This window comes from Triturus cristatus, chromosome 2_1, assembly GCF_964204655.1.
Source record: "Triturus cristatus chromosome 2_1, aTriCri1.1, whole genome shotgun sequence".
Lineage (NCBI taxonomy): Eukaryota > Metazoa > Chordata > Amphibia > Caudata > Salamandridae > Triturus > Triturus cristatus.
This window is the reverse complement of record NC_140581.1, coordinates 740,253,551-740,279,415: the sequence shown is the minus strand read 5'-3', so window position 1 is coordinate 740,279,415 and position 25,865 is coordinate 740,253,551. Positions and strand designations below refer to the sequence as shown.

At 40.6% G+C, this 25,865-nt stretch overlaps 1 protein-coding gene across 1 annotated transcript in view; it reads left to right on the top strand.

The window, feature by feature from the left end:
* CEP120 (centrosomal protein 120) overlaps positions 1-23,063 on the top strand; it is a 417,274-nt gene extending 394,211 nt beyond the window's left edge. The window contains exons 19-20 of the mRNA XM_085632676.1: positions 8,400-8,545; positions 22,729-23,063. Of these exons, the coding sequence (XP_085488802.1) occupies positions 8,400-8,545; positions 22,729-22,966 (384 nt within the window). The 3' untranslated portion in view covers positions 22,967-23,063. The remainder of the gene's footprint in view (positions 1-8,399; positions 8,546-22,728) is intronic.
* Positions 23,064-25,865: the final 2,802 nt, after the last annotated feature.

The following is a 25,865-nucleotide window of genomic DNA, read 5'->3' as shown; positions in this document are numbered from 1 at the left end:
TATTTAAGTACACCACATCAGTGTCAAAGCATGACTCATTTAATCAACGCATAAGCAAAGACTGGATTCTAATCCTACTAAAACTTCACAACATGACAGGTTTTAAAACAGTTATCTGTCAGCAAATACATGATGTTACCAAATGCTTCTCTCACAGTGATCTCATATACACACTAGCTCTGTGTGATTCTAGACCAGCACCACTATCCCTATGAGTTTACCAAAACTTATTCACTACAGTGCAAGTGGTAAGGGAACTGCACACAATCTACATATTTCACAACTGCAATTTACTGTCAATGCCTGACTCATATAATGAAAGCATAAGCCATAACTGTCTTCTAATGCTACTAAAACTTGACAACATGACTGGTTTTAAAACAGTTATCTGTAAGCAAATACATGATATCACCAAATGCTTCTCTCACACTGATCCCAAATACACACAGACTCACTGTGTGATTCTAGACAACAACCACTATACCTAGGAGTTTACCAAAAATCATTCACTACTGTGGAAGTGGTAAGGGAACTGCACACAATCTTCATATTTCAGGACTGCACTTTTATGTCAAAGCCTGACTCATATAATCAAAGCATAAGCAAGACTGGCTTCTAATGCTACTAAAACTTCACAACATGACCGGTTTTAAAACAGGCATCTGTCAGCAAATCCACGATGTTACCAAATGCTTCTCTCACAATCCTTACCCAAATGCACACAGACTCAGTGTGATTTTAGACAAGCAACACTATCCTAGGAGTTTACCAAAACTCATTCACTAGTCTGGTAGAGTTAATGGTACTGCACACAATCTACATATTTAAGTACACCACATCAGTGTCAAAGCATGACTCATTTAATCAACGCATAAGCAAAGACTGGATTCTAATCCTACTAAAACTTCACAACATGACAGGTTTTAAAACAGTTATCTGTCAGCAAATACATGATGTTACCAAATGCTTCTCTCACAGTGATCTCATATACACACTAGCTCAGTGTGATTCTAGACCAGCACCACTATCCCTATGAGTTTACCAAAACTTATTCACTACAGTGCAAGTGGTAAGGGAACTGCACACAATCTACATATTTCACAACTGCAATTTACTGTCAATGCCAGACTCATATAATGAAAGCATAAGCCATACCTGTCTTCTAATGCTACTAAAACTTGACAACATGACTGGTTTTAAAACAGTTATCTGTAAGCAAATACATGATATCACCAAATGCTTCTCTCACACTGATCCCAAATACACACAGACTCACTGTGTGATTCTAGACAAACAACACTATCCCTTGCACTATACCAAAACACATTTCTTCATCTAGAAGTAGTACTACATTTTAGTATAGAAACATAGCATAACTCATTTCACAAATTCATAAACAATGACTGGTTTCTAATTCTACCAAAATATAAAAACAGCACAGTTATCTGTCTACAAACACATGAAAAACACAAATGCTTATCACAGAATGGTTTCTACATGCACACACATTGTAGAGAAAAAAAGTACTCCCTACACTTTAGCAGGAAAAATACATTAGTCTGATTAAAATCAAAATAGTCTACATACATCCCCTCACAATTAAATAACTCATCTTTTAAGTTCTTTTGTAGATTAAGAAGTATATCAATCCCTCGCCATATTTTCTTTTACAGAATCTCTGCACTGTGCACCTCTCAGCAAAAGCAAAGAATGGAAAAGTTTCCCTTTCATTTTCCACACATATACATGTAAACATCAAATCACAATCCTTCGCACATAAACTCAAAAGCAAACACACATTTCTATTGGTTAAACATTTCAACCCTTTCCAACTGAAATACATTTCAACCCTTCCCCCAATCTGCCTTCTGCCTGTTACCATAGAAACAGGTCATGGAACACTGCACTGAGCTCACAGGTCACAAGTTCGGCACACAATGTTCCTACACAAGACAGGAAGTGTGCTTGACTTTTCAACATATCAGCTTATCATATATAATGTTCCTTACAATCTGTTTTTGTTAACCAATAACAATCATACCTTTAAAAAACAGAAATATACACCCTACCTTTCAGTGTAGAAAGTTGTCATATAACCAATGATTTCTTGTCGTTTTTCATAAAACGTTGCCGTGGATCCGCGCACCCACCGCGAGAGAATCCGTGCATCCAACGCGATAGGATGCGAGCACCGTGCGCGCATTTCCCCGTTTAAAAAAAAAAAAGGGGGCCCCAGGGGGTCCTTCTGGAACCCCCTAAGCACCTCTAGAGGGTCAGAGTATTTCCACTCTGCCCCCTTTATATGTTTTACACACTTATTCCCCTTGCATCTTCAGCCTCACTTCTACCGAGGCAGAAAATGGCCGCCAACAGTTCCTGGTTTCGAATGTAGAGAGACACTCAACAGCCAATTAGCATTCAGCGCGCGATCGTGAGGGTGCGCGCTCGGTTCGGGGAGGGTGCGCTTATGGTGCGGGTACGGTACGCGGATCCTCCGCGGCCATAGATATCACTAACTTTTTTACCCTCATTTTCTCACGAACTACTGAACATATTCACACCATATATGCAAAAGGCACGAGTCCGAACTGAGGACTACCTCTTTGCCAAATTTGGTGTCATTCCGTTCAGCAGTTCGGGCTGTAGATGCGACAACAGATCCTATGGGAAATTGCATGGGGAAAACGCGTTTTGGGACCCCCCTTTTTTCTCGGCCCACGCTTGACGGATCACCGCAAAACTTTCAGCCAAAAGTTTGGAAAATTTCGCGAGGATTCGTCAACCGGCACCAACGTTATTCCAAATAGAATGTCCTAGGATTTCCTATGGAAAATAGGTCCTAACTATAACTATCTACTGGCGACCGCCAGTAGATTATATATATATATATATATATATATATATATATATATATATATATATATATATATATATATATATATATATATATGTCTTCAAACAAAAGACGCCTGCACTCTGGAACCTTGTAGATTTTTTTATTTAGTTAACAGAGCCTAGTCTGTCACACAAACGCGTTTCAGCCTTGTCGGCCTTGCTCACGGTAGGTGGCATTACTTCCTGCAACTGTTATATATCATTTCCTGTATACACAGAGTTCGAAAAAAAACCATGGAATTCTGGGATTTGTATTTCTTGTTACTAATGAACAGAACACCTTGTGACAGTAAAAGACAAATTGCTTGTTTTAAATACTTTTACAAAAACAGCGAACTAATGTCAGAAGCATTGGCAAATTGCTGGTATTAGTGACCCAACTTTGAAATTAAAGTTAACTGATTAGCTGGTATTAGTGACCAGACTTGAAATTAATAACAATTCGAATGTATAGTACAAAGATACAACGAAATTATACTAAAAGAAAAAGGGGGATCTGAACTTATGAGATGAAAGCGTACAGGTCAAAACAGTGATCAAAGTATACAGTCCCAGAGACAAAAAGCAGTTGATATCTATGGGGTTTAGTCTCTTAATGTGCCCATATCTTTCAATAAATGCGGTTTATTATTTCAATTGATATCTAAGTTGATGATATGCCCAGATATATTCTTGTATTTGATGGATGTGTATCAAAGATGAACATAAAGTTCTTCGTCAAGATTCATCCCTCTCGGGTTCTTTGTTCGTAATCGAATGATGTACTTCGATTCGAGTTGTCGCCGTTTTCTTTGTCCATCACCCATCCTTTCATTGCTTTCTATTGTGTCGATGGCAAAGTATGACATGTTTCTCCAATTTCCTTCCTGGCAGGTTAATATTTGTTTAGCGGTTGCATAGGTCAGGTCTTTCTTTTTCACAGCTCTAATGTGTTCTAAAATACGCTTCTTTAGCATACAGATGGTACTGCCTATGTACATCATGCCACAATTGCATTGGATCACATATACTACAAATTTGGTTGTGCATGTGATTTTTTGATCAATATGAATGATTTTTAGGTCTCGCCTTGCTATCGCGTAAGCGATCGCAAAGCGAGACTATAGAGAGCGGGTTTGAAAAGTGCTCCCAAAAAGCGGATTGCCTTGCTAGCACGCGCAAAATCACGCGCATCGTGCCGCCATGCAATCCGCCTTTTGGGAGCACTTCAAAGGGTCCGCTCCCCCGCCCCCAAGCGCGCGCGTGCCACGCTCCGCCAGGCTTGTTCAGGTTTGATGCCGCGGTGGGGGGCGGGTGCTGGTTCGCACAAGGCAGAGCAATGTTAACAGCTTGCGGTGATTTACTGGCTTCACAGGTGATTTCTGGCTTGCGGGCGCGTTTATAACTGATTACACACAGTCTAGGTAAAAATTAAGAGGTAGAGCAGTAGTGTTGCTGCGTACCCACAATGTTGCTGTGAGTTCACCCGAAGGTCACCAGTTAAGGACACATTCATTATTCAAAAGGCACGGGGAGATTAAGCGATTTGCCCAGTACAATCACTTATTTCATGGTGCTCGGTCCGGCCGCAGCTCGGCAGTGCAGTGCTGCTCGCACCCATGGCACGTTGTTTCTTTGTGCCTGAACGCGCTTTCGTTGCAAAACACATTCATGCAATGTATTTATCTTGTTTGTTTTTTAATAACCATAACGCCGGTTTCACTGGCCGCCATGCAGATTGGGAACGTTATTCTGTCACCGCGGCGTCCAGCCCAATGCCCAGTTTCATGTTTTGTTGTTATTTTTTAATGACCATGGCGCCTGCCTCCCAGGCTGCCATGCACAGATTGGAAATGTATGTTTGTTTCCAAACACTTCCTGCTTGCGATTGCGAAGCCAGTGCTTGTGAAGCTAGCACTTTGCCTCCCAGTATTGGTGCTAATACCTGAGCCCGGGGCATTGGTTCAGTCACAAGGATCTTGGTTCGGGCCCCGGGTGTTAAACCTGTGGACTCTCTCAGCATGGCAGATCCCCACACTGTTGGATGTTTCTGCACCCTCGGCCCCTCCCGTTCACTGCTAGCGGTAGGTATCGTGGGAAACAGTTTTACTAATCAAGGAGTCTGACCGGACTTGTTTTAAGATTGCTGCTCCACCTAGAAATACTCAAATGTAAATGAATGCGGAGCCGATTTTACAAGCGCCATGCTTTGATTTTATTTCCGAGTGCTGCGCTTTTTTCCCGATTGCTGTTCCACCTAAAAATGCTCAAATATAAATCAATGCGGCGCCGATTTTACAACAAGTGCCATGCTTAAATGTTATTTGCAGCCTGACCCCGTCAGAACACTAGAGCCTCCTCCACCACCACCTTTTGCTCCGAGGTTGCTGCTCGCAGTTCACTCCCGTTTGAAATAACAGCAGCATTTGCGTATGTGTGTGCCTTGTTTTAACATGGCCACTGGCAGCTACACACGTACTGGGCGAATCGCTTTTTAAAAAAATTGCTGCCACCTAAAAATGCTTAAATGTAAATGCGCTTTTTTCACTATTGCTCGGCAACCTCCATTTTTTTTTTTAAATGCTCAAATTTGCATTAGCGTGGTGCTGATTTTAAAAGCCCGCGCTTTAATTTTATTTGCAGCTTCATCTGCTCCCCCTCCACCCACCCAAAACAGGCTGCCCATTTGACGCTCCTCCCACGCCTTCACCAGCGGCAAAAGCCTCTTCCAGCCAAAATAATCAGCCGCTGTGTCGAGCTCCAACCTGTCCGCCTCCCCTCCTTTCCCTGCAGCAGCTAATCAGCAGCACACAACACCAGAAAGAGTTGTGTGGCTGCCGGAACTCGATGCATGTGAGTATTGGTTTTGTTACATATATCTTTAAAATATCAACTTACTTTCATAGACTCGCAAATGGTACAGTTACTTCTTAGTTAAGCCTTCTTCGCTGATTGTAGTAGACATGCCACATTAGTTCTCCGAAATGCATCCTACTGCTTAAGTGTTACTATGGAAACAGAGGATTAAGACATAAGATGTTTTTTCTTTACTAACACGCTTCTAAGTTGGACATAAAAGCCTAATTCGAAAATTACCGTTTGCTCGGTGACAAAAGTTTTTTTTTCTAGACCATGTTCGGGAACATTCTTCCTGCTTTCCATCACGTGTAAATTAACTCAACCAAGCACATTTTTGCCAGGACCTTCCCAGGGCAGTTGGATATAAATTTCGTTCTCTCCTTCTGAACAAAAATAACTATGCTTCCCTTTATTGATGTCAGCATAAATCGAAAGTGGCACATCTGTGTTCGCACAGTCATGTGCCCTTCGTTGCACCCCCAGCTGCTAAAAAACTAGGGAAAAGGTATATTTATAATACTGACCAGGATTTAAAATACTGCTATTGCAAAAAGCACAAGCTATAATGCCTCCCAAACCAGGACAAAAATTGTCAATTTTTCTCAGCTTCCCCTTCTTACCCCAATAGGATAGCATTACAATTCGAAGGCCTTTTCCAACTAGCCCCTTCCTTCCCACATCTGTTTTTGTTCATTCCTCTCCCTCCCTTCCATTAGCAGGTCTCGCATTTGCGAGAGTTTAAGCTATTGACATTGTAAATGACAATGCCTTTTATTTATTTGTTGGTTTTCAAAACGGATAAATGAAAGGCATTGTCATTTACAATGCCAACAGATTAAAGTCTCGCAAATGCGAGACCTATTGCATTGCAAATGCTTGTTCCTTCTGGATCTTTGATTGTTTTCATGTTGGTCCCAATTTTACATGCTTTGCAATTGTAGCATTTCCTAATTGCTGAGCGATCCGGATTAAGCCACATTGTGAGAATATATATATGTATATATATCTTAGAATCAGATCAGCACACTGTAGTTATAGTTAGGACCTAGTTGCTATAGGAAAATAATGTTTTGCTAATAACTTTGGCACCATTTGACGAATCTTCACGAAAAAAAGGTTATCCTCCTCGGCGCCTTCCTGGAAAGTGTTGTAGTGATTTGTCAAGTGGGGGCAAGAAAAAAAGGATGGATTTAAAACATAAAATGATTTCAAATGGAAAATTGAACAACAATACCACAAGAAAAGCTGAACAGATGAAACCACATTTGTCTGAAAGCTAGATCTTGGTTCACAAAGCATGTTTTTTGTGACTTGGTTTAAATCTTTTCAGTTGTTTTTGAGAAATTAAGGTTTAAAAACTTTTTATATCAAGACCTATGGGATAAAATTAAAAAAATGTAAGCCTTCTGATTGTCTGAGGGGGGGCTTTTTTCATTGCAAGCGCTCTGATTGGCTGGCCACAACATGAAACGAAATATTGCCATGGTCATTTCAGGATTGGGGGACTTGGTTCCCTGTGCAGATAAAGTTATAAAAAACACCATTTAAAGGGACTGGGTAGGGCTACCCTAGCACCTCTGGGGCCATAATTTCTCCCTCCGGATCACAGAAAAAAAAGCAACATGGTGCACATTTTTTTTTTTATATAAATGACCCCCGTACTGGGCCAGGGCCAGGGCCCGTACCATATATATTTGATTTTTAGTGGGGGGGCCTTGTGAAGGGTTTGTTTGTACTAATGGTGTCAACTGTTTTTTTGTATATGATACTGGCTGTATAAAGTATTACAAAATTTGTAATTTTGAATGATGGTCATCCTATCCCTTTTACATTCAATATTTAAATTAAATGCGTACTGCAGTTGTTGCTGAATATTCATATTGTTATGATTAATGATGCCAATGAGGAGCATTGGTGTTTGAATATTCTGTAAGCATAAATCATTGTATGCATCTTTCTATAGAGACAGCCTTTCATCGGAAAGTTCTGCACAGTCTTTTGTTTGAAAATTGGTCTAGCAGTTTTCATATTCCCTCCCAACATCTTGTGACTATGGAATGTGGTTCCCAGAAAGTATGGAAGGGGAATGGTGCTTCCCCTGCTAGACTTGTTCTACTTTCTTCACAAAGCCCACCTAGTCAACCTCCTCTTTAAGAATAGAACTGTAAGAAAGAGAATAACTTGCAAGTAATTTTACAGTGGATACCAAAGCAAATACAATGATTACATTCTAACACTGACTATTTCGTCCAGAAGTGGACCTTGTAAGCAGGTTCCACTCTGTTTGGACAGAGTTTTAGTTTCCTAAGATTGTGGGAGAGAATAGCAATGGTTGGAGTCAATGGGGCATTGTTCTCTTCCAATCTGTAGCATGGACATGTGACTCATTTCTGACCTCTGTCTTTATTGCACAGGCCCCTCGAGTGGAAGTAGACGTGGTCTGCCAGTGTCTTGCTTACTTTAGTGATATGAAAAGGACATGTAATATGTGTTATTTTTACTCAAGAGAGTTGCATACCTATTTTAAGTGATGGAGTCTAGAGTGTTACATTGACATGTCACCTGCATAACATTTTCATACTATTTTGTCTTGTTAGCTAATGTAATACAGTAATTAGAAAAGTATTCCATTGCTAAAATTCTGCCGATATGTACTTATTTTGCAGCGGGAGCAAGAGAATGCTGTGGCCCGCCTTAAGAAGCAGCAGCAAGAACTGGAACAAATGAGGCTGCGTTATTTGGCTGCAGAGGAAAAAGAAGTTGTGAAAACAGAGAGGCAAGAACTATCAGAAATCCGAAATGAACTAAATAGGTAAAACATATCCGTATGTACTATTTTTAGGACTAATGTTAATTGTGCCATTGCATGGGCAGCATTCACTGATTAAGAAAGTATGCCGGGTTTACTCAGAGCACACAAGCCAGTCAGGAGTGACAGAGAACGAGTCAGAACGCATAAGTTATGAGGTGATACACTCATGATCAGAGAGACCGTGCTGCATTCAACAGGCCATGCAGGCTTTAGACGGGGAGCAAACATGCAGGAGTAAGGGTGTAGGGAAAACACGAGACACACTTAAATGACCACCATACACCTTAAAGGAGGGTATGTACCAATTTACCTATATTTGTTTCATCAGGTCTGTAATCTTTACTTTCTTTTGAGTCTGCGAGAAATGTACTTATGCATTTACACACTGTGAATCTATGTATGCTGTTAATAAAATGATAAAGTTAAAAAAAAGAAGAAAAAAAAGAAAGTATGCTTGGTCTCCAAGGGATTTGTTCTTCCCTTAAGAATCTACATTTTACACAATCATTTTCTTGGTGACCCCAAAATGTTTACAGTAACTGGAATTGAAGGAAAACAATTAGTTCAGCAATGAATTTGTTAAATCAATTAAAAAAAAGAATGCTAATGGAGAATAATTTTTCCATGTAACGACCCTTGTCGCTTAGACACCTTCTCACCAGCTTCGTGTTTTCCCACCTCTTGTAGTACAAACTTCTGAATATATTCCTCGAATGTTACTTTTTACTGGCATCTTAATCCAGTCAGTGTCAGGGTGTGTCTTCCAGCCCTCTGCCACAGATTTTATATATATATATAGATATATAGATATATATATTATCTACATATATTATCTTCTGGCGGTCGCCAGTAGATAGTTATAGTTAGGATCGTGATTCCATAGGAAATCTCAAAATTCTATTTTGAATAACTTTGGCGCCGGTTGACGAATCCTCGCGAAATTATCAAAACTAATGGGGCGCTCCGCTCAGCTCCTACCCTGAAAGTCTCGGGGTGATTCGTCAAGGGGGGGCCGAGAAAAAAGGGGGGTCCCAAAATGCGTTTTCCCCATGCATGTTTCCATAGGACCTTTAGTCGAAGGTACAGCCCGAACGGCTGAACAGAATTACTTGAAATTTGGCAGAGTGGTAGTCCTCAGGTCAGGGAAGTGCCTTTTGCAGGTCTGGTGTCAATCTGTTCAGTATTTCCTGAGAAAATAGCATTTAAAAGCATATAAATATCTATATGCGCGCACCGTGCGCGCACTGTGCGTGCACGGTGCCATGCGCGAGCGAAATTCTGATTGGTTGATAGATGTCAGTAAACATTCGAATCGGTCGAAATCAGGAAGTGTCGGCCGCCATTTTGTCTGTCGCACTGAAAAGGAAAGGTGGAAAAAAGGTGGAAAACGTGAAAAGGGGGCAGGGAAGAGAGTTCCTGGCCCCCTAGCCTTTGTCAGGGGGTCACAGAAGGACCCCCAAAGGTGAAAAAAACATTTTATTATTTTTGAAAATAATTGCGGGGTTGAAAAAAAAAAAATAATAATAAATACATAACTTAGCATTTAAAAAACCGTACAAATTCACTTAAAAAACCATAGGTTTCACACACGTTATAGTTAGGAATTAGCATTTAAAAAACCTTGCAAATTCACTTAAAAAACCATAGGTTTCACACATGTTATAGTTAGCTGGACATTTCACTCGTAAAAAACCAATGAAATTCCCCCGTTATAGTTCAGATAACTATAACTCGCGCGACCGCCACTCTATCACAAGGATGATGTCATCAGTGATGTCATGAGTGATGCCACTGACCATGTCATCAGTGATGTAATATGTGACGTCATGAGCAGTGGATTGCGGGCGTGCGAGTTATAGTTAGCTGAACTAACTATAACGGGGGAATTTCATTGGTTTTTTACGAGTGAAATGTCCAGCTAACTAACGTGTGAAACCTATGGTTTTTTCAGTGAAAAAATAAATAAAATATATATATATATATATATATGTATATATATTATCTACTGGCGGTCGCCAGTAGATAGTTATAGTTAGGATCGTGTTTCCATAGGAAATCTGCAACATTCTATTTGGAATAACTTTGGCGCCGATTGACGAATCCTCGCGAACTTTTCAAAATAGGTGGGGCGCTCCGCTCCGCTCCTTCCCTGAAAGTCTCGGGGGGATTCGTCAAGCGGGGGCTGAGAAAAAGGTGGGGTCCCAAAACGCGTTTTCCCCATGCATTTTTCCATAGGACCTTTAGTCCAAGCTACAGCCCGAACAGCTGAACAGAATTTCTTGAAATTTGGCACAGAGGTAGTCCTCAAGTCAGGGATGTGCCTTTTGCAGGTCTGGTGTAAATCTGTTCAGTACTTCCTGAGAAAATAGCATTTAAATCAATATATATATCTATAGGCGCGCTCTGTGCGCGTACGGTAAAATGTACCGTACGCGCACGCTGCCGTGCGCGAGCGCGATTCTGATTGGTTGTTAGATCTTAGTAAACATTCGAATCGGCCGAAACCAGGAAGTGTCGGCCGCCATTTTGTCTCTCGAAGTCTGAGGGGGTGAAAAACAAAGGTGGAGAACGTGAAAAGGGGGCAGGGTGGACAGTTCCTGACCCCCTAGCCTTTGTCAGGGGGTCCCAGAAGGACCCCCAAGGGCCAAAATTTCTTTTAATTTTTTTTCGAAAAATCGCGGAGTGCGCGTACGGTAGAAACGGAAAAATTCCGCGAACTGCGTAATGTGGGTGCGCGGTGCGCGAAGCGCACCGTGCGCCCACAGCGAGCGCATGGTGCGCGAAGCGCACCGTGCACGTACGGTACGCGCACGGTGAAAAACCTTAAAAAAATAAATAAATAAATACAGAACTTAGCATTTAAAAAACCGTACAAATTCACTGAAAAAACCATAGGTTTCACACACGTTATAGTTAGGAATTAGCATTTAAAAAACCTTGCAAATTCACTTAAAAAACCATAGGTTTCACACATGTTATAGTTAGCTGGACATTTCACTCGTGAAAAACCATTGAAATTCCCCCGTTATAGTTAGTGCAGGCAACTATAACTCACGCGACCGCAATCCTCTGCCGATGACGTCAGATATTACATCACTGATGACATATGTGTCTTTCTGAAAAAAAAATATTTGTAATATAGCTAAAGATTAATGGAAGAAGACATGGGTAAATAGGTGTCTAAATACAGTGATGTAATATCTGACGTCATCAGCAGAGGATTGCGGTCGCGTGAGTTATAGTTGCCTGCACTAACTATAACGGGGGAATTTCAATGGTTTTTCACGAGTGAAATGTCCAGCTAACTATAACATGTGTGAAACCTATGGTTTTTTAAGTGAATATATATATATATATATATATATATATATATATATATATATATATATTCATTCAAAACAGAAGGTTGCCCTTATTCGAAACGCCACACAGTGGGTAAGTAACTCCTTTTATTCACCGCCAGCTGCAGGTACATCAGTGTTCTCTCCCAATTGCCTGATGCATTTCGGCCGCCATGGCCTTTTTCAATGGCTTCTCACAAGTCCCGACAGTCAATGCGAACTTATATACCATAAACCCCGCCCTAGTGGGACTTTCTCATTAATTGAAATGGTTTCTGGGTACGGTTGTTCAGTAACTTATCCTTCGTGGAGACTGTTGGGCTTGCTTGATTAAAAATTGAACTCCCCATGTGGGTAGGGAGGAGAGCAAGTGAAAACCTGCGAGTGCCACGCTGGAAATGCCGGATTTACACACACCTGTCACTCCCGGAACTCCAGGTGCAATCGGCCCGCTGTGGAAGCGGCGGGGCGTTTCACGGCGAGACGCGCCGCAATTCAATTCAAAACAGAAGGTTGCCCTTATTCGAAACGCCACACAGTGAGTAAGTAACTCCTTTTATTCACCGCCAGCTGCAGGTACATGAGTGTTCTCTCCCAATTGCCAGATGCATTTCGGCCGCCATGGCCTTTTTCAATGGCTTCTCACAAGTCCCGACAGTCAATGCGAACTTATATACCATAACCTTGAGTTTGGACATTAATTAGCAGCGCGCCTCGTCGCGAGAACGCCCTGCCGCCAAACAAATGCGGACCTGCAGCGCCGGCAAATATCGAGCGCAGTGTGGACTTTGAAGCCTGGTGTTGCGAGAATAATTAGCAGAGGAGACAACCCTTTCTCCAGAGGTAACTCCACATGGAGTATGTGAAATTTTAAAAGCACCAAGAACTTGTCAGCACCCACTATGGGAAACGAAGGAACTACGGATACCATGAGGCCATGGGGCATGACAAGCCCACTGGAGGCGGGTCCAACAAGCACCTTAAATGTTCCTCTTTGGCTGTAAAGACTTGTTGATGCTGAGCCAGTTATCAAGGGCTATGCTGCCCGAAACGCGTATGGCAACTTACCTGATGTGAGCGTGTTTCTCTGCAGCTTGCAATAAAGAAGGTGTTTAACTTCAAAGCGTGTTGGCGTTCTCACAAAGGGTAACCTTGAGTTTGGATATTTATTTATATATATATATATATATATATATAAAACACCTCCTCCTTACGAGAGAGAGCAGAGGCCACACGGGGGGGAAACCTTTGGAAGTACTTTGAGTTGTTCTGGCGAATGCATTTCCTCAGCGCCGAAGTATCCAGGAGTTTTGCCACAAGATGACTGTTAGTCCTGCCTCCTTCTTAACAATGTAAGTCCCAAATGTTCGCTCACCTGTTCTAGTTCACGGTGCTCATGTGAACTACAGGACACAGAATCCAATGTGGTGAAACCAGGTAGATGGTGTATGTTACGCCGAGCGGTTGTGCGGGGGTCCAGGGTGTCACACAGTGCTGTACAAAACCAAATGTTCCTGCTTGCTCATACAAAGCGCCTCCTCGGGTCCCCTCACCGCTTCAGCCTTAGACGTCAGGATTCCTTTCGGCGGGGGCAGCAGTGGCAATGCACACCGCCCAATATGGGGTTAATAACCCCACAACCGCCCTGTCTCATCCCAAAGTCCGAGGCGGGCCCAGGCCATCCAACAACTTGGAACATAGAAACGCTGCCACGGCAGAGCCAGTGAAGTCCGGGCCTGCTTGTGAAGCGAGGGCCTCTGAATCGCATCTCTGGCTGACGCGAAAACAATATCCAAAACACCTCCTTCTTACGAGAGAGAGCAGAGGCCACACGGGGGGAAACCTTTGGAGGTACTTTATTAGAGTTGTTCTGGCGAATGCATTTCGGCATGCAATATGCCTTCCTCAGCGCCCAAGTATCCAGGAGGTTTGCCGTAAGATGACTGTTAGTCCTGCCTCCTTCTTAACAATTTAAGTCCGCCATATACATACACACACACACACACACACATAACGTACAAAGCTGTTTTTCATGGCATGCCTTACACCATTGCCTGTTGCATTCGGGGGTAATAAGGAGAAATGTAAAGGGTATTTCAACAAAATTGTTCGGTACATTGTTTCTCATATAAACCAATATAAATCCCAGGATAGTTCGCTACTCTTGAGTGATGGTCCTTCCCACACTCAACAGTAACATATTACAATCTGTCTACCTGCATACCAGAGATAATGCAGACACACACACACACACACACACCTCACCCCTCCGCCCCAAAAACATTTTCCGGGAAAGTTGCTGAGTCAGATGTATCTTCGTTTACCCCACAATTGTGTTATTTTCGAAAATTCCAGCAAAATTTCAGTCGAATTTAGTGTAATCAAAATTTTGACATTTGTAAGACTAGAGGGAACTTGGAAAACTATTGAAATGCCTAGTTGTATGTGCTGCAACATCACTAAACCGCTAACTGGACTGGAAACAAGCATCCTAGGACCGCTTTCGGGCTTTCAGCCCTCATCAGCCAGTATAGCTTGACTTCAAGGGCATGGAGAGCACAGGACCCACATCTGGGCATACCCGTCCCACTCTGGGTGACACATGCAAAAAGAACAATTGATGGACAGAATGTAAACAATGTCATACATTCACACCAGTACAAATATCTGGGCCTAAATTCATAGTTTTGAACCCAGCCATATGCAAATCAGTCTTGACCATGCGCCCAATGGGAACAGGCCAGCCCGAACTGCCAGGCCAGGTCTTTCCTGGACTGGAAACAAGCATCCTAGGCCTTTGACACTTTTGTATCCTAAGGTCATCTGGAGTCCTCTTTTTCTTTCATTTTCTCTCCTCTCTGCAGAGTGATCATTTATTGTCCACACGGTCGGTAGAGTACCACTGGGCTGAAGGCTTTGGCTTACAGTACCATATTTTAATTGGGGCATTGCTGTTCAAATAGTTTTTCCATAAAAGTGTTGAAGTTGTTCAGAAGGTGTAAGAAATTGGGTTGCTGGTCGAGAAGGGTGAAACCCTACTCAAGCAGGAACCACAAACCTTGTCAGGGCGAAGTCATGACCAAACCCTAAATTAACCTATGCTCAACCGTTGGGTAGCTTCGTAAAGAGCAGTAAGGCTTAACTTGGAGGCAACATGTAAAGTATTTGTGCAACACTTCTAACAGTAACACAGTGAAAATACACCTCAACAAAGATCCCACACCAGGTTAGAACAATAGAGTAAGTTTTCAATAAATAAAACAAGACCAAAGGGACAAAAATCCAATCATCAGAACTGAAAATAATTTTTTTTTAAAGAAAATAAAAGAAAAATGGTGAACATTGAACCAAAAAGCACAAACCGCCAACTGTGGAAATCTGGTGTCACCAGACAGGGACTAAGTACAAAGTGCGTAGATGGAGTGCGGGCTGGCTACAAGGACCCACTTAGGCCTGCTGAACAAGAGTACCTAAAATACTGGTTGCAGAGCGTTGTGTAATCCCGTGTCAAGGATGCCTCACGCAGCCAAAGCAATTTCTCAATTGCGAGGAGCTGCAAGGCTGCAGTGCGAGGTCCTGCATGGTCGTTGAGAATCCCATTGACGAGGGCTTGCAATGCTAAGTCCAGCGTCGAGGATGCATCACACAGCGAAAAAAAATATTAGTTCCGAGGAGGTGCGGGACTGCAATGCAAGATCCTGCATCATCTTCAAGAATCCCATCGACAAGGGCTTGCAATGTGGAGTCCAGTGTCAAGGATGCGGTGCACAGCTGAGGAGATGCGTCTGTTTTAAAAAACTGCAAAGCTGTGATGGGGAGTCCTGGCCCCAGGAATAGTCCATGGAACAGAAGTGATGTGTCAGTTCCACGAAGGTTTGCACCGTGCAGCAGAGGGGAAGCGTCTGTTCTGCTGGATCCACAGAGGGGCTTGCAGAGTACCTTCAGTCCCACCTCCAAGGGTTCAGGTTTGGGGTCGCACCATTTGCAGGGTAGGACACACAGTTGCAGAGGCCAGGGGCTGGTTACAAGAGAACTGCCCTTGGAGTCACTCTGGTGGTCCTGGGTACAGGTTTCAGGTCTAGACCTTCTCTCCCAGGCAGGCAGAACTTCAGGGCAGGCGGTCCTCAGGTCGGCAGTCCAGCAGAGTAGCAGTCCAGCAGAGTAACAGTCCTTGCAGCAGCACAGCAGACCTTCACTTTTCCTCTCATTTCTAAAGTTCATTTTCTGCTTTGTTTAAAGATATATACAGTGGTTGTGGAAGACGATCCCTCAAGATAGCCCCGCAAATATTAGTTTTGGCTCCAAATATTTCATCCTCAGTCCATTCTCAAAATGCAGTTATCAAGTTCTTTGGTGAAGAAAATTTCATATTATCTTCTTAAAAATAAAAATTCATGGTGATGCCCCTTTCTGTGCTGTTTGTTTACTTTCTATTTATGAGCTCTTCACCCCTAACAGGACAGGTTATCATAAAGAATATGAAAGTGTGACTCCACCTGTGCTTGAACAAAGTATTTTCAGTTACATTTGCTTAGATATCTGTTCATCCAGTTCCACTTTTCTGGGACTGTCAGTGGTTGTTTTCAGCAAATAGTTATTCCAACAGCAGAATGTTATCCTTTGTTGCAAACATTTCTGTTTGAATTCCCTGAAGTTAGTTGGTTATCTCCAGATGAGCCCATTTTCCTACCAAAATATGATTACCAGTGTTTGTCACCTAGAATCCCTTTTTCTATTAAGAGCAGCTACTGTCCGTGAAGGTTGTTGCTCCTGGACTTGTTGATTTGCTTTTTTCATTTGTGCGCAACAGAAGAATGTGAAAATGTATGTAGCAGAAATCCCAGTTAATCCTGATTAGGAAGAACGGTTATTTAATGGGAGGTCTCTTAGATCGTTTCTTCCAGCAAACATGATAGATGATTAATATGCTGTATGAAGGGTAGACTTTGTTCAATGCCTGTGCACGTTCTGGGATTTAGTTTGTTATTACAGTTTGTGTTTAGTACACCACCTGCATTGCAGTTTTTAAATGTTCCTCCAGTGTTTTGTTTTGCCTTTCATAGTAGTTATCTTTCTGCAGGAGACCTGTGCAAGTGCTGACTGGCATTACATCCCACTTCCTCTTCATCAGACATATAGAAGAAGCTGTCTTTAAAAGCATGTTCTTTGGTCTTATGTTTTGTTTGGTCGCCTTTATGCTGGTGGTGGGGAAATTTCCTACTGTGGAGAACGAGTAGTTAGATTGAGTGAGCAACATTTGGGTCTGGATATTTCCAGATGTAAAATTTTGCCTTGAATATTCTCCATATCTACAGCTATGGTATCTTGCCTTTTGTCTCGGCTCTATTTGGTACTTTAAAGCCTAGAATAAAGGTGTAACTCAGCAATATATTTGTTGTGTAAGGTGTTTGGCTATTTAATGACCCAAATAATTGTGATACTCGCATTGTTTGAGCCGCCAGCAGTCTCTAACATCTGGCTTCTCAGTGCACTCCACCTCTTGGTCAGCATTTAAGAAAATGTTTTTTTTTTAACCGAATTAAGGAACAGCTCAAGATGAGGTATTGTTCAATTACTGTTTTGGCTGAGCCCACTGATTTCCAGTACACGTCTTAGGGAATTTGGAATGAAGCAGTAGAGCTACCCTTCTTTACCTTATACGAGAAAACAGAATAGGAAATGTGTAAGTCAATTAAAGAAATGAATTAGTAAGAGATAGTAGTTATAAGTGCCCTTTGCATTCTTCTTGTCTGTCCCGATCTCTTTAATTCAGACTTTCTTTGGCTGCACAATAAATGTATAATATTTTCAATCGCTGATCCTTAATCTCATGACATTGTTTTGAGTTAGTTGATGTGATGTACACCTAAGATGCTGATTATGTATATTGAAGAAGCATTGAAGGCTACGTGTTGGTGGCACATTCATCCATGGCTTTCTGTTACCAGCTGGAGATCTTCATGTTTTGCAGTCTGAAATTAATAATTTGCTTCCCTCCCAAAGGGACAGCTGCAGTCTGTTGTGGCCTGTGATCACAATTCACTTCCAAGTGGCCTCCACTTTTCTCAGTTTTATCTTACAATTTTATAGCTGTGCAAGTGAAGAATGTTTTTTTCAGAAACTAAGAGATTGAAAATGGTGGCCTGTGCCAAGTGGCTAAACACCTCTCCCAGCCTGTGCCTCATACTTCTGTCCATCAGCTCTTTTTCACTTTAGTCACTCTTTATAACCTATTCAGAGAGAGTGCCTGCTTCAGTCATGAATGCCTTTTTGCATCCATCTACATAAATTGTTTGTTGGTGGCTGGGAAGGGCCCAGAGAGCAGTCAAGCCATACTGAGGCCTTTTAATGAAAGCATTCTTGCAGGCTTCAAGGATCAATGTTTGCTCTCACCCACTGCAGCACCAGGGAACTCTGTGTTCAGTCCTCGCCATATTGTAGTTTGAAAAACGCTTTATTTCAATATTATGATAACAGAAGACTATATAATACCAATAATAATCACACTAAGAATAGCATTTTTATAGAAATTGCCTAACTAGTAAGTACATCTATTACAAATGCTTTAAAGTGAAAATATAGAGTGTACAATTAAGTCATCATTAAAACAGCGTTTGTATGGCTTTTGTGTTTTTTTGAAACTGGAAAAAAGGGTAGAAAAAATGAAAGTTTCTAAAGGGAAAGGAAAAGACAGAAGAAATAGGTAAGATAAAAAAGATAGGAGTTATACTTTATAGAGCTTTACAAAAAGAGATTATCATAAGATGACCGCAATCTTTACCATAATATAAACATTACAATAAAAATTCGAGCTGGATGAACATTAAACTTTAGGAATCATGGCGGCAGGAAAATAACATTTGCATTAGAGACTAGAACTTGATGATCAGATAAATATGTAGTAAATGGTAACCAAAGTAAATCTTTTTTAATTACATTCTTAGTTGATTTAGCACTTTTTCTATATTGAGTATGATTGTGGCAAAGCATGTTCCACCATCTAGAGAAAGAGACTCTTGTGGCATCTTTCTGGCTAGATTTAATTATTTGAATGGCAATAAGTCATTCTACAAATTTTCAACTATAAAATTATTTTTCCAAATCGCTGAAGAACTACCAAAGAAAATATACAATACATCAAATTGAAATGAGATAAAACATATTTGTGAAATTGTATCCCAAACATTCAACTAAAAAATATGAGCTGGTGTACAGTTGGAAAACATATGCATAAAATCAGCATTTTCAGAGCTACAAGTCCAGCAGCTATCATTTACATCCGTATTGTATTTCTGAAGAGAAACAGGGGTCAAAATAACTTTTTATAGAAGTAATACAGTGTTTGAGTGGTGCTAGCTGAGCATAGAGAATTATGGATTTTTGACCAAATAGCGTTCCAGGTCTGGCCTGAACACACAATATTTAAATCTTATTCCCATTGTATCTCTTTTTTGGTTTTAGAACTTGATGCAAGGATAGTATTCAGTTGTTTATATATGTAAGAGGCTGTATAGGTATTGGAGAAACCAATAGCACTGGGAGACGTACTTGGGATAGGAGCAACAGAAGAATGGAGTGTTGATATGTAAAAAAATAATCTGTTTTAGCAACTCAAATTTAGAATGAAGATCGAAAGATCTGTCTTATTTAGTTAGAAGTTCAACAATGGAATTATAAACGTTGTCCAATGCCTCCTCAGAAGGGGAATGCTCCGGTGTATATTACTGGTGACGAAGCACGCTAAAACACTCCAAAATTTGAGAATGGTTCTGAATCATATCAATTTTTGACCTCTGCTTCCTTACTTTCAAATATTTAGCCAAAAGCTTGCCAGCTTTGATACGACCCCAAAATATTTTGCATTCATTTTTAGCAACGATTGAGATGCATTTTCAATTGATTTTTTATTGTATTTGAATTTTGCCTGAATAAGACGTTTAAATGTGGTGTTGTGACTTGAGGTATAATATTCATGCTCACGCTTTTTAATAGAATTTAATAAAATGGAGGATTCTTTATGATCCCGGCTTGTTTTTTACAGCAACGTAGTCAATAATCTAACCTCTGACAGTTGCTTTAAAAGCATCCCACACAGTATCAAAACCAATTTCTGAACTAATGTTGGCATCAAAAAAATATTTTAGAAACAATTCAAACTTTTCCACAAAAATGTTGTCAGATAACAAGCTATGATTGAAACGCCATCTCTTTTATCAAGAGACAACAGGCACTAAATCCAAATCTACTCTAACTAGTGAATGGTTTGAAATCAAAATAGGCCCAAGTCTGCTTAAAATAAGGAGTGAAGTATGTTGTATGTCAAGAAAACATAATTAATCCTAGATTTTTAAATCATGAACAGGTGAATATAAAGTGTATTCCAGACCCTCTGGATTAAAAGCTCTCCACGCATCATCTAGCCCCCTACAGAGAATAGTGTTTTTTAAAGCTTTTGCATTTTATTAGTAGCATATTGGACCATAGACCTTCTATCTAAAAATGGGTCCATCTCTCCTCCAACAATTAAATTATCATCTGAACATTATTAAAGCATAGTGGAGAACTGTTTCCAAAAATTAACATCTACCTCAGTAGGACCATAAACGTTTAATCGAGATAATCGTAGATTATTTATAATGAGTAGGAGGAGAAGCTATTTGCCATCCAATCTTTAACTTCCTTCTCAATTATGGGATTTAGAGATTTATGCACTTAAATAATAACCCCATTTTTATGATTGTTGCTGACGAACAAAATACGTGCCCCACCCATTGTTTTTTTAAGAGAGATGAGGTCTTTGTCCAGAAGATGAGTTTCCTGTAGTAGGCAATAAGATATTTCATTCAGGAAAGATTTGTAAGAATTCTTTGTTTTTTATTGTGTTACGTAACCCTTTAACGTTCCACAAAATAATCTGAATTTTTGTAGTCATTTCTACATATGATTATGAAAAAATACGCAACTATAGAAAAACAAACTGTAAAATGGGCACCAAAAACTCCAAACACACAGCCTTTGACAAAATCAAACAGTAAGGCATAGCTATAAATAGCGGAAAAATTAGAAGGAAAGAAAATGGCACATGCTGAGATGAAAGCAAAGGAGATGGTAAAAAGCAAAGGAGCTTAAACCATAATACTGGAGTAAAGACATAAAAAGCAACGTTGAATTTGAGAGACAGAGAAGTGCAAAGACAACAAATAGCCTAAGAGATGGTCCCTAGAGCTGCAGTGTGAAAAGATAAAAGGAAGAAATAACTTGTCACTTAAGGATAACAAAAACACTTCCCAACAAAGGAGAGACCCTGTTTAAGCGATACCAGTGCGATGAAAGCGGAACAATAAGCAAAATGATGGACACAAATTCATACTGATAAACAAACACATTTCCTGTATAGACAAGGAAAACCTACTGGTAAGGAGCCATGAAAAATGTGGATATCATATGAAGAACAGTAAGTCATCATACAGTAGGAAGAGGTGAACTACAAGCCTATAGAAAAGTGAAAGTTCAGGTTTTCATGAGATCCATCTCGTCTCCCTGTTTAGGTGAATAAACCTTCTGCGCTCATCAGGAAATTCAAAAGTTATAGATATTTCTTTGTAGATAATCTTGAAATAACAAGGAGGGACAAATCCATAATGAGCATTTATGAATTTGAGAGCCGGACGTAGAGCGAGAAATTCCTTCTGCCTATTTAGCATCACTGTAGCCACGTCCTGGGCAAAGAAGACCCTTTGGCCTGGCCATAACATTTGTTTTCCTTGTTTAGCTGCTAATAATACTTTCATAAGGTCGGAATATTTTAGAAAGAAAGCGATAATAACACAAGATCTAGGTGAAGGAGATGTTGATTAAAGTCTGGGACCCACAAACTGAACTCGCTGTATATTTAGTTCAGAGCATTCTTTAAGACCCACTCTCTTGGGAATATTACCTTTTAGAAAGGAGACCATGTATTGGCCCTCTGTTTCCTCAGAAATTCCATTAATTCTTCTATTATTCTGTCAGTTTTGATTTTCCAAGTCTTCTATTCATAGCCCAAGAAGAGAAACTACCTTAGACATAGACTCCACTTTATTTGCCAGATCTTGAAATTACTTATTCATTTTTCAATTTCCTCAATCCTCTGCAATGTGCCGTTTGTTTCAACCACAAATGGTTGTACATTGTTGAGTTTGGCCACTAAATCTTCCAAAGTTAGTGGTAAACTAGACTTTGTCGGAGATACTGTTTCTTTTTTTTGGGCATTTATTTAGATTGCCTACTGACTCTCCACAGGAAGAGAGCGGCCTAGTAGGTGAGGCATACGTCTTGTGAGTGGAAGGAGTAGCATGCTCCATGCCTAGAGTAACTGGGTTGTATGGTATAGAGTTAGAAAAAGTGTTACAGATCAGTAATAGCCATTAAAATAAGTATTACTCTTCATTGAAGGAACTAGAGGAGTGTAATGGAGTCCGGTGGCTAAGAGACTGTATTCAACTTAGTGAAGGTCAGCAGTCATGGCGCAATGCTATGCAAAACTGTGTTGTCCAATAGTATTTATGCGGCCAGGAGAAAGTAGTATGCTCCTTTAATCGTTCCCTCCTTTCCTCCTTCTTTACTAAAAATGTTGTGTCCTTTGTTATCGCCAGCTATGTAGTTTCATCCTTATAACACAAAGAAGTTTAGATGAAAATTGTGCTGAGCAAACTTAACATTGCCTTAAAGTTATTTTACTTACCCTTATCTTTGCATTTTATTCCCTTTATCCCTCTGCAGTGTTTGATAGCAATTTGTGTTTTCTGCCCTTTAAAAAACAATGTAACATTCTGAACTGTTTTTTTATGTGTAATATGTCAGGTTGAAGCAGCAAGAAGACAAAAAGCCTTCCCAAGACACCAGGAATGCTTCAGATGGTAAAATGGAGGATCTGCCCCTCGGGAACGAAGCCCTGGATGAATTTCTCACTCGACTAATCGAGGAGAGGGACACACTGTTAAGAACCGGCGTGTACACGCATGAAGATCGTATAATATCTGAACTGGACCGCCAGATCAGAGAGGCCATGGTAAAAAGAAGCAGCAACAGCAGCAAATGACCCTTTTCAAAGCTATGGAACATTATCCAGTCTGTAGTTTTTATTTTGATGTAGCGGCGAGCTTTGTATATAAAATATATTTATTTTTATCAACAAATTAATTTTGCTATGAGTACGGTTTGTTAATGTACACCTGCATTTTGCTCCCTAACTCAGGCTTGTCCAATTTCTCCTACTTAGATAGACACCTGCTTTACGTACACACGCCTACGCAGCGTAAATCATGATTAATACTTTATATAACAGACTCAGAACTGAGCCGTGATCAGATATTGCCGCAAGGGAGTTTTAAGAGCTCCATCAGCCATCTGGATTTCCATCATAATCTGCTGCTCAGTGCTCGATACACCCATGTGTGCCTTAAAGACGATGGTCCTGTTTATTGCAACACGTTTGTGTTGATACACCACTGCTTGATTTGGGAATGGTAATATTTCCAGCCAGGAGTTACTAGGCGTATACCATGTCTCCCTCTGTGAGTGAGCAAGGACTACCCAGGATTCCTTGCAAGCGATTCTTATGCATCATGCTCACCTCTAACTCCGTCATCCTTGTGAAGGGGGCATGGCATGCGTCAGCAGTTCTGCACCACTTTGGCGATGTCACGTAGGGTGACCAGACGTCCTGGATTTCCCCGGAGAGTCCCGGTTTTCGGTGGACTGTCCCGATACTGCTCCATTTTACATACATGTCCCGGTTTTTGGGACAAAGGTCAGGCGATTCAGCAAAGTTGAGGGGAGACAGGTGGAGAGGGCAGGGGGCTCAAGGTGGAGGTCCTGCCATAGCTAATATTATTAAATGTAGCCTTGTAAATGTATGTACGTATGTACATGCGCGCACACACCAATCATACACACGCACACACACACACACACACATACATACATATATATACACATGCATGGCTACACAAAAACCGGGACAGGCCAGATATATAAGTAAAAGTAAAGGCTTTAGTCCTACCTTTATTTCTGTCCTGTCCCGGTTTTTGGTTCTCAAAATCTTGTCACCCTAGCGATGTGGGATTCTACCGCAAACACAATGTTCTGTAAATGTTTTCTTAATCTTATGGCTACTCCCCCAGGTTGAATAGGCCCACACTTGAGTCTGGCCTGCCTATCGTGCACTTTATGAATGCGATCCAAATCTACATATGTAAATGTTTTAAAGTGACAGAAATCGTTTATTCGTGACTGCAGTTCAAGCAGTTCTACAGTTGGTTTATTTTATGCAACATTTGCTTGTTATGGGAACATGTTTTATTTAGGTAAGTTGAGTTAATTAGTAGATTTTATTAAACTCACCAGGAGCCAGTGTAAAATGAATCGAGTGCATGCACTAAAGAATGTCCAGTAACTAATTTTCAGTGCTTATGTATGTTTTTTTGGAATGATATGCTATTCCCATCTTGCATTTTCCCACTTCGGTCTCATTCTCGAAAGCAGAGCGGAAAAGGAACATAAGAGGCCGTATTTTGGGATAAGATAACCATAAGGTGCTTGCTTGAAGCAAACAAAAAATATTTAAGTGCAGTCTTTGATAAAGATTTGTCAGCAACGGCGCCGTTTCCAAATATCAATTTCAGTATTTTTTTGTACTGAGAGACCTAGCGAGTACCACTTTTTTGCTGCTTTCAGTAATCCGAAAAGATATACAGGGCACAAGGCAATTCAGTATTTGTATTTTATTCGTTCTTGCATATGACTCTTTCCACCCATGTCAGACAATGGAAGAGGTTGGTTTATGGCCTGCTACCTTTTGACCTGTCTGCACTCTGCAAGGCAGAATCTCTGTCAATTGCAGGAAAACCTAGGCTCGGTGGATTTTACTAACTTAGTGCAAAATCTTGACAATGTTTAAAAAGTGCTGATTTGTTGAATTTCCTGCTGGAAAAGAAAAAAAAACTTATTTCGTGTGTCTGACTGTGCTGAACTGTTTACATAACCTATCGCATATCCACACATTAAGTGACTTACAGTTACTATTATTGAACAAGCTGTTAACACTGTATGATGTTTGATGTTACAATTTAGATAGAGAAGCGTTTTAAAGATCACCTGAACAGGGCCTCACAAAATCACACAGGAAACAATCCGCTATAGCAGCTTAAATAAAGTGAATATTTTTTGCTTATAGTTTTTGTGTTCGTAGCCGATTTCCTTTACATCCCGAGCTGTCATTTAACAGTCAGAATAATAGCCTGGCGTTACTGTGTTCGCTGGTAAGATGTTTTACGTTCGAGTGCACTGTGGTACCTGAAACACACAAGAGGGCGCCATAGACTAAAAAAAGAACCCTGCTTAACGCAAGCCGTATTTGAACAGTACAATACCGTTTGGAGTCTAAATAAGTGAAGTCGTTTTTCCCATCTATTTCTGTGTGATGTTTCTCGTGTGATATGTACAGTTTGTTTCTATATGTTATGCAATAAAAAGATTTTTACAAAATTGAGCTAAAAAATCAGAAGCACTTTCAAAATTAATTGCTCTTAAAATTGAAGTGTCAAGAAAATATTGTAACCGGAGATGCTTGGTCACCAGTGTGAAATTTAGGTGGCGCAGTTCAGACGTTGGTATATGTGATTTTATGAAATTATAAGTCAGTCGGAGCTTTAAGTGGGATGAAAAGTCTGGGGGGTGGGGGTCTCTCAAAGGGGCGTGGCCAATGTAGTTAAGTGCGTTGCTTAAAACAAGTAAGCGAAAAATCTGTGCATTGCTTAGCACAGTGTGTGGCCGACTGGCTTTTTTGCTGCTTCTGTCATTGCATCCAGAAATATAGTACATTAAGTAACATTACTCCTACCTCAAGCCAAAACTATTGTGCTTGTCAATGCAACAACTATGACTTCATTGAATATGATATGCCAATCCTTCAGTTCTGCAATGATGAGACTGTGTTT